This window comes from Rhododendron vialii, chromosome 6a (genome assembly GCF_030253575.1).
Source record: "Rhododendron vialii isolate Sample 1 chromosome 6a, ASM3025357v1".
Classification (NCBI taxonomy): Eukaryota; Viridiplantae; Streptophyta; class Magnoliopsida; order Ericales; family Ericaceae; genus Rhododendron; species Rhododendron vialii.
The window spans coordinates 42873191-42883889 of NC_080562.1; the positions used below are offsets into that span (position 1 = coordinate 42873191).

The 10699-nt window shown below is 38.1% G+C and overlaps 1 protein-coding gene across 1 annotated transcript; it reads right to left on the reverse strand.

The window, feature by feature from the left end:
• Nucleotides 1-6835: 6835 nt before the first annotated feature.
• LOC131329713 (scarecrow-like protein 18) lies at nucleotides 6836-8544 on the reverse strand. The gene has a single exon (XM_058363055.1). The coding sequence runs from the start codon at nucleotides 8499-8501 to the stop codon at nucleotides 7185-7187; it is 1317 nt and encodes a 438-aa protein (XP_058219038.1). The 5' UTR covers nucleotides 8502-8544; the 3' UTR covers nucleotides 6836-7184.
• Between the last annotated feature and the right edge of the window lie 2155 nt (nucleotides 8545-10699).

The following is a 10699-nucleotide window of genomic DNA, read 5'->3' on the forward strand; positions in this document are numbered from 1 at the left end:
AATTGTGTTTTGAATGATCCGAATGCACGGATAATCTATTCGCACTAAGAGATATCTATTCACTCGAATAAATTGCATGCAAATCCAAACCATCCAAAACACAATTCAACTGCTGAAATCGACGTTCACAAATAACCCACTCCAAGGGGTCCTTAGGAGAAGATTCGTGATATAAATACAGACACGTACTGCTCTGCTTTTTTTTTTTTTTTTTTCTTTGTTTTGGTTTTACTTCTCGCGCACGGCCACTGGCCACATGCATTCTTTCAGAAAACCTTTTTGGCATGTCCCTACCTATGTCATACCTCTACATATACATACCTACTACATGCCTATACCCTAGATGTATCATCATGTACTTGAAAACTTTTTCCTACACGAACATATATATACAGTATATAGGAGTATTATATACTCCCTCCGTCCCAAAATGATTGTCCGGTCCGCAAAATAGAGTGATAAAAATAATGCGATTTTTTCAAGAAAAAATTCAAACTTTTTTTATAAATTAAAAATACTCATTGATATCTAGTAAGTTGTTAAAATTTTTTTGATTTTTTCTTGCAAAAATTGTATTATTTTTAACACTCTGTTTTGCGGACCGGACAAACATTTTGGGACGGAGGGAGTACTACTTTCGATTTCAACCGGATATTCTGATCAACTTAATGATCGGACAAATCTCTAGTGGCCTAAAATTTGAAATATTTGGAATTTGTTGAATTCGAATATGCAACTTCTTAATTTATGTTTTTTAGCTACTTTCTCATATTCATTTGGCTAAACCCAATTGGTTTCCTCCTTTTGAATTAATTGTAGACTCAATGTTGTCTACCATGCCATTCTTTTCTTTTCCAGAGTCTAACAGATCCCAATTCTTCCCTTTTTACTATTGTATATACACTACCCCCATGTCAACCCCTCTCTCTCTCTCTCTCTCTCTCTCTCTCTCTCTCAAGATCGAGCGAATCTATTTCATGTCTTGAAAAGCTTTATAGATGATGGGTTATGGATCCTATGAAGAATTGAGAGTTCACCCCAACCATTCATTCATTAAAAATAACGCTAAAGTTGCACCAGCCTGTGGTCATTATTATCATCTGTAGGTTATTTGGTGGTCTAGCTAGATTCTAGAGTATTGTTTCACACAATTCACATTATTCAATGTGTCATTTAATCAATAAAACTGATCTATTTAAAGCTTAATTAACGGTATAGCTGCAGTGGAATTGAATAATTTTTCCATCTTCTGAGGATTTTGTTTACTTGTTAATATGTTAGTACATTTTTCATAAAAAAAAAAGTGCATGCATTATATGATAGTAATATTATATAACTTCGTAGAGATCTCTAACAAATTTATCTTAAAGCACTTGTACATCAATTATGAGTACGTACAGAAAGGATGGAATTTGAGATGTTGTTCCAATGACATACACATAAAAAGATGGTGGATCAAAACTTATAGACTAAATAATACGATAATAGCGTTTTGATAGTAGTCTCTCTAATGAGCAATTTCATTTGAAAGCAATAAATCCAAGTCTCCAATGTATGAATATTATGTATGGCTTATATATTTGAATTTGTAACTCTTGAAGATGCATGCTTTCGTAGAGGAGATCTATTTATGGTTTGGCTATTCCTAATACTCCTCAGGTATTTAGACATGAGTACGTAACATATTTGCTAGCTAGCTGATTCAATTACTTGTATCAAAATGCAACGACGACTTTGACCGGTAAGAGTCTCTTTGTGCAATTCTCCAATTAAAACTGTACGAGAATAGACGTACAGACCTTTAAATCAGTGCAGGTGACTAGGTGCCTTTAAATGAGCATGTTGTATCCAAACATGCACTGATAAAGATGGAAATGATGCTATATAGCTTCCAAGGGAGAAGGGTGCGTATTGATAGTTTAGGACTTAATTGGTACCCCCACTATTACCTTCCAAACAATTGAGTACTATTGGGAATAAACAATACGTTAATTGCATACATCAATCCACACAGTATGACTTTTGGTTTCTGTTGAGGGCTGCCAGTTAAATCTGTTTGTTGACCCTTTCATTGGGTATCCATTTATGGGTGACATCTGTATGTGGGTTTTGGGCTAACGCTATATATATGGATTTGCATTTGTAGTATGAGACACATATGGGACTTAGTTAAAGTTGGAACAAAACTTTGCATGGATTGCAGTACTTGAGAGGCGAGAGACTTCGAGCATGGAATCTTGGAAAGGAGCAAATATCGAAGTTTTAGATCTTGACCACCAGACTATAACCATTGGGGTTGGATGGATCCGACATTTGGAGTTGCATTAAAAAGATTATTATTGATACAAATTATAAGTGCTCCATTAATAAGGCTATCCAACAAAGAGATCAAAAAGTTTGTTTATTTTCTGCAAAGGTGCTCATTAATTATTACTAGTACCCTATGTATGGGCCTTGTGATATGAAGCCTTTGATTGAAGTGATGTGGGATTAGTACTGGAATGTTCCGTAACTTTATGCTCCTGTACGTCCTTCTTTTGGGGAAAAACCAACCAATCAAACTCCATTTTTTTTTGAATCCAGGCCACTTGGAATTGAAACAGTACATAATTTAAACATCACTTTTAAGGAAGAAAGGTACATATTCGATGCTGAAATTGTGTGTGCATCTTCTAAACGCACCGAAACCATTCTACAGAATACTTAACACTTAATTTATCTGGGTACGTAGCATTGCTTTTCAACTATTAAATGAAAGAATCGAACACAATTTCACATACGAATGACATGTTAATTAAGAATCAACTAGAGTCTAAAGCAATCAGAAAGAAGGTGTAAATGAACATACAGTACTTCGACAACAAATCACAGAGGTTCGATCGAGGCACGTAAACCACGCTTTCCTTAAGACTAATTTTCGTCTCTAGCTCCCAAGGTGCTTTGAGTTCTTGGACGCTAGTCTCCCAGCATACAACCATCACATACACTGAATTAACTATAGCACTCCAATATGTTTCTAAGATCTCATGCACATTCGAAATCTCTCAAGTGCTATCAATTCCTTTGGGACCAATCCACATCAAGTTTTGTTGGAGCTTGAATTAAGATCCAAGCCCACAAGTCGACAATGAGATTGATCCCCAAAGACTAGTCAAAGTGCATGCGCGTAAGCTTATCTGGACAGCTGATCGAGTTATAAAAAAGATCTAAATACAAATTCACATAGGAATAACATGAATATTAGGCTACAAGTGGGGTTTATGAGCAGCTAGCTAGCTAGCCAAGAGGCATGCACTAGGCAGTATATACTATGAGAGGGATCGAAGAAGATACCCACTAATCACCAGATAGATAGTGCAGTTGACAAAGGCAGCCAATTGCGAGCATTAACTTCTGCTTTAACGGGCATTATGTTAATTTAATTTAATTAATGAATGAATTATAACAATAAAGTGTGAGAAAGGGGAGTACTATAATTAAAGAAAATCGTTTACTCCTAATTAGGAAGATTCCAACTTGTTTGATTCCCTAAACCTGTCATCTAAACCTCGGGTATTATATTATATTATATTAGGGACTGCTTTATTAAAAGGAAACAGGGTTATTGGACCACTCGCATCTCACTCCCAACATTGTTCCAGCATTGCCCCTGGATTCCTTCCCACACCAAACTCTAGGTCAACAAAATAAAGACAAAAACATCCATTCTCACTATATCTTAATTACTTCTTCTTCTTCTTTTGGTATCAAATTAATCTTAATTACTTCAAATATTTGTCACTTTCATGGAGTTGAAACTTGACAAGATATGAAAGAGGGAGAGCTCTTTGAAGCAAAAAAAATTATTTGGTGGTCTTGGGGTGCTGTCACTTGATGTCCTAACACTCTTCACCGCTATACATTTCTGTGGAGCTAAGTACTAAATACATGAATCTATAGAATCAGAGTGTGTTCCACTAAAATTAAAAATAATGTATTATGAGAGAATGACGTGTCTCGTAAAATAAAAAAAGAAGTACTTAAAATTAAGAACCTTAACGAAACGGGCCTCAGTATATATTCTAATATGTAGGAACCTAAACAATTGCTACTCATTTACATTTAATGAGATTTTAAGACAAGTAGTAGTACTTTCTTTTTTCTCGACAAACGAAATATTTTATAAATCTCAAAAAGGGTACATCGAAAGAAAAAGAAAACCTAAGAAAACATCCAACCAACAATTGGACAAAATACCTCAAAATTACATTACAATCTCACTTTTCGAATATCATCTAAAAAACCACTAAAATTCTCCACTGTGTAGACTATGATGTCGAATTTAGCCTTCATCCACATCGCCTCCCTTGTTTTGATTAAATTTCCCACCTCCCAAGCTTGAGTAGTTGCATTGTTGAAGACATGATCGTTTCACTGTGCCAATAGAACTGAAAAGGCATAAAGTGTGTGCATTATTGTACAGGACCTATCATTTTCGTTTACTATCATTGCTTTCACATGATTCTATTCGACTGAAAGATTTATCAATGAAATCAGCAAGGATATACTTCCATTCTCCTGCTAAGCACAAAGGATGTATATGGTAGCACTTTGAAAATTCATCCAACCTTTCCTCAAAGAGAAAGGAATTAATTAGGCCCACAGGAGTTAGGTCCAAATCAGATGGATGGGTGAGTTGATGTTGATTCTCTCACGACAGCATGCATCATCCTTAACCTAATAGTATTGTATAGTAGTATCATATACAGTACATTTCTATACACCAAAATATCTCAATGGATACTAACTAAGTCACATAATCTGCATGTCAAAGCATGAGCGTAAAAACGTTTCTAAAGCACTCTAGATTATTAAAATTTGCAAGAGCGATAATTGAAATCGCGAGTGCGGTAGGAAAATTGAGAATAGGAGCACTGACAATTTTGAAGAATTATATATGAGTAAGGATATGAGCAAGAGCTTATAGCTATACTGCACAAGTGCACATGTATACAAGAAATCTTAAGGGATTGGTTGAATAAGAGCAATATTCCAAAGTACAGGTTATTCCAAAGTACATGGAAAAAAAAAGAATAAGAGCATAATAAGAATAAATGAATAGATTATCTGAATAGAGCAAATTCGACATACATCAGGAGTAAAATTCCCTTGAACTTGCTGAAAATTTGTGATTGTTAATTTTATAATGTTCTAAAACTAGTTAAAGAGCGTGTAAACTAATTATAAGAAGAAAAAAAAGAATACAATCAAGAAGTTGTAAGTTATAACTCAAAACTCTACACTAGCAAGGAACCTTTTCAAAAAAAAAAAAAAACTAGCAAGGGGTTATACGTACGTACATTCATACATACATGTATAGATACATGCTTGAGTGACCTAGCTTACTTGCGTGGGGCGTCTCCACTAGTAACCATCTTATCACTGTCAGCTATATATATATAGCTACTCCCTATCCTACTACCCTACAGAGCCTACACCCCCTATAAATCTCTCTCTCTCTCTCTCTCTCTCTCTCTCTCTCTCTCTCTCACACACACACCCCCCCTCTGTTACATCTTTCGACTGAATAACAAGTTATGGGACGACACAGTGTTTGTTTGTACTACAGTACTCATGAATAATGGATAGTAGAAAAACAAGTTTGCGTCTCATCATTAAACAAGTTGTTGGAGATTGTTTATGCTTATAGGACTGTTATGATTAATGGAACTTTTTAGGGAAGCTGGTTAATTTCATCATGAGGCTTCATTTGACTTCACAAAATCATCACCACTTGACCTTATACCACACGCACACGCACAGCAGGCACAGAGAGAGAGAGAGAGAGAGAGAGAGAGAGAGAGAGAGAGAGAGAGAGAGAGAAACACGTCCACGCAAAGTGAGGAAAAAAGGATCATTTTCGGCTGGCTTGAGAAGCTAAGCTATCAAGTATCAACAAGAACAAGGGACAAAAGGGAAGAGAGAGAGAGAGATCCTTTGCGTATTTGTTGTATAGGAGGGAGGGGGGGTTTCCAGAAGGAAATTCTAGGGTTATAGGGGGGCAAGGTGGGCATCAAGGAAGCTCTATTTGAGAACTTTCATGGTTTTGTTGAGGGGGACAAAAACGCTGAAATTATGGTGTAACAAGTTGTGCTATTGTGTATAGAGTCTATAGACAGCTAAACAGGATTATAGGGCTCTCTACTTAATTCGTGCAGAAAACAAGAACCCTCGTGCATCCCTTCTTGAAAACACCACTCATTAACTAAATTAAAGGGAGACAAAGGAATTTTTGGCCAGCCATAATCGCATCTACGCAAAGTCTTAGGCCTCAATGTGTGCTTGATAATTATATGTCTTCCATCTGTTCCAAGGCAATCCCAACAAGATTTTAGATAACTAGCGGGATACATAATGGTAACGGTCCTGGCACCTACAATCTATGGCTACAATAAGCCAAACTAATCTTGAAATACAATTTATCGCTAAAATTGCATCTCAATAGAGGAAGAAAGATCGATTATTTGGGTTGAAAGATACCGTGTGTGCGTGATAATCATGTTTATTGTACTGCTAATTGCTAGTAATATAAAAAGTCGTTCATGATCAAGAGAACAAAAGTTGGCATTAAGCAGAAAGTAGTGAGGCATCATTAGCATTAAAAAACAGAAGGAAAACCAACCCACAAATACAAAATGACAAACAGCTAGCCCTCTAGAATTAGGATTATGTGGTTTGAACCCGCATTAAATAAATACTAAAAAAAGGAACCATATGGAGTATAAATTAGTGCTCGAATTAATATTTCTCGACAAAAAACATATCTTGCCTCCTCAAAGGCTGATCAAAAGTGGATTTGGTGGGTATCTTATCTTCAATTCGTCATACATACTATAAATTACAATAAGAATTACGTGCACTTACAAATCTTAAAATCTTTATCAACCAACCATCCCGTCTAGCACTAATAAAAATACACTATAAGAACAAAACATTCACTTTCAGCTCCCTAAGAAAAACTCTACTGAAGTTTGATGCAAACCCATGAAGTTTCAGGTTTCGTTTTTCTTTTTCTTTTTCTCATGCAAATACATGCAAGCTTAAGAGCAGAAACTAGGGTTTAGGGAGGTTTCTGGGATAATTATTAGACTTAATAAATACAAATATAAAGAAAATTAGAAATATATTAGTCTCCATTTTTATATTTAGCGCCAAGAAGAAACAGAGAAAAGGGGTCGATTCTGCCACCCTAAGACGAAACAATCACCGAGATTCCGAAGCTGGTACCCTTCTGAAGGATAATGGAGTCTCAGAAGGAGCTTCGCTTGAGACAGCGCAAAATGGCTGAGGTCAACATTAGAAAACCCCGAACTTCTCAGCAGCATTTCCCACGCCGGAAACTTCTCGTGCCGCTCTCTCCGATTACTTCCCTCCCCCACCACGATATCCCTAATCTCCCTCCCAAACCAGACGACTTCCAAATCCATCCTCTCCTTGCTACTCGGTGGAAGAGTCGCTTCCAAAGACTCAAAAACCGCCGCGTAGTGCTCCACAGCCTCAACCACCCGGTTTAGAAAAACTGGGTGGTTGTGGTTGGCTTCTCTCTCCACAACCGTCACCACTCTAGGGTTCATCCCCTTGATCCTTCTTAAAAACAGACCAATCCTTTCTCGATCGCTGAGCAGCTGGTGTAAATACAACACACAGTTGACTGCTAGGGTTTCATCAGGCAATATCGGGATTTGTGCTGCTACGAGGGCGGTTACAGGATCGCTCTGGTTGCAGTGCAGTAAGAGGGGGTGGAACTGGAATCTGAGGCCTAAAGAGTGTGCGAACTTGGAGAGGTGGTCGCCGGTCCGTCTGAGGAGCTCTAGGTTCGTGCCGGTACCGGTGATGCGCACCGTCGGCGGAGGGTAGCGCTCCGCTAGCGATTGCATTAACAGCGGCCATTGGAAGCCGTGCATGATGTCGAAGTCGATGATGTGGACGGAGGGGGTTCCGTCGACGGCTTCGAGAATGGCTTGGTTGGCCGTTAAGTGGCCGAATCTGATGAATGGGGTTACCTGGTTTAGGATTAGGTAGGCCGAGTGGAGGAGGTTTTGGTCTGGTTCGATGTCAATGAGGTTATTTGGAGGGAGTGGAGGGGCAGTAATGGGATTGGGTATGTTTGGGTGGGAAAGGAAGGGATTGGGGGGATACGTGGCGGAGAGGCGGAGGGAGAGGGATTGGGTGAACTGGTGGACGAGGCGTTCCGTGGAGTCGCCGTAGGGGGAGGCGGAGTTGGAGGAGAGGATGGCGGTGAGGCGGTGGGCGGCGGCGAAGTCTGAGCGTTGGATTAGGTCGGCGATGCTGATGAGGAGCTGGCGCGCGTGGATTGAGGAGGTGGCGAAGCCACGTGGGGGCGGTGGTGTTGGGGGTTGGATCTGCTGGTGGTGGTGGTGTAGGTGGGGGTAGTGGTGGGTTTCTGATGAAGATGGGCCTTCTTGATCTTCCTCTTGGGGTGAACCAAATGAACCCAACATCTCTCTCTCTCTAATGTTTATGTCACCCACTAGTTAGCTAGCAGCATAAGTGGGAAAACCCCCAAAGTGGATGTGTCCCAAAAAAAACCCTAGAGAGAGAAAGGAACACTATGTGTATGTAGATGCTTGTTTTTCTAGAGAGAGAGAGAGAGAGAGAGAGAGAGAGAGAGTATATAGGGCAATGGGGGAATAGGAGAAGGGGATATGGAGGGAGGGGGCTAGAATAGAGATGCTTATATATATATGGATGAGGAAGAAAGAAGGGATATGGAGATGAAGAAGAGGAGAGATCAAGAACACAGTGGCGGCCTGGACAGAATTTGCAGTTGGTATAGAGCATTAATTAAATGGGAAGTGTATAATGGTGGATGATTAATTGGGTGGCTGGCTTCATCAGATGATTCAGATCAGGCCAGGGCCAGGGGTATATATGGACTCACTCATGATCAATATTATGATCTGCAATAGAGAGACACAGACGCTGCTGAGCTCATTATAATTTGTATTCACTCACTCATCATATGCGATCCCCAAGTGTTATTATTTATGCCTAGTAGTTGTAGTAGCAGTAGTACAGTATTAATTCCCTTGCCCCTGGCCTGTTCACTTTCCCCACAAAAGGCAAACCCCTTTTTAAACAAGACAAATATCCTACACATGTATACATAACCATTTCTACACTTCCATGATCCTCTCCCCCCTTAATTTGAACGGGATGAGACGGGATAGTTTAAATCTAAACAGTTTAAATTTTGATCATTCATTGTTGAAAATAGCAATAGTTTGAATTTGTTCATAAACTGTTATTGGTAAAAGTATCATTTGATTATAGCTACTAATGTGTGGTCCACATTTGAATTGTATGCCCCACCTAATCTAAAAATTGGACCCAAAAGCATACAAACTTTTTAGGGTTAGGGTACTCATACTCAGTTGACCTCACGTCTGCCAACTAATTCTTCATGATCACCACTTGGGTGACCCCAATGTATTTAATTTATTGTCTCTATGAATCTTCAAAGTTGGTGTATGTTTTTCTTCTCAGTAGTTATTAGTTGATGATTTGAGAGAGGATGATATATTACTTTTGTCTTTTTCAGGATAAAACTTCTCCAAATTTTTAGCATGTAATTATGATTTAATATGGATGCATATATGTGTCAGCGCACGCACCTCTCCGTTCAGTTGTCAAGAATGAGGCAAAAAAAAATTGCTATTCTCAGGGAAAATGTTGTCAAGTGATGTAAACAAAAAACGAAACGTGTTTTGCCATACATGTTCACTTGACAAAATAATTTCCTAATAAAAATTGGAAATTAGTAGTTCAATAATATTTGGAATTAATTTAAAGTGATAATATTTTCCAGTAATCTTTTGTTTTTTTTCGAGACAAGGTGTGAAGAAAAATTAATTCTAATGGAAAAAGTTCAAGACTTGGACCTCTATTTTTTCTGCTAATTGAACAAACAAAAAATGCAGGAAATTAAGTACTATGTATGAGTTGAAATTCAACTTACCCCACATTCCATTGTCAGAATCTTGAAAAATAAGAGAGGGAAATCTAGTCTGCTTAGGAAAAAATTCCTTGTGTAAATACTTATGCAATAAATGGCTGTATACGTATTCGCATACATGATTTAATGAGGCGCGCACTTTAATTTCTTTAGTTACAGTATGTGTTCATCTTTCAGTCCGTTCAAGATGCTAGTGTTCCATTAACACACTCACACACACGCACAGAGAGAGAGAGAGAGAGAGAGAGAGAGAGAGAATATTCGCAAGTGGGAAGCAGTTTTACGAAGTTCAGAATGGAAGTAAAGATACTGATGATTTCGCCTTGTAAAGAGGACAGCAACATTTAACAACCTCTAGCAAAGATTCCTAGTTGGCTTTTGAAGGCAAAAGCAAAGATTAAATGAAGATAATTAATTAATGGGATTCATCATATTAGCCTTCTCATGAAATTCTTTATATATACTATTGTACTACTATATATAGAAGTTGACAGTCACTTCATTCTATAAAAAATAATTAACTATCATTAACTGTCGGTTAGGTGCTACCAAAAGCAAAGAGGAGCAACAGAGCAAAATTAGGTCTCCACTAAATTGGAACAACACCCAGATCAGCTGCTAATCTATATAGTCTATCTCAAAGCACAAATACTACAATACACCACAATGGGAAGTGGGTTTTTT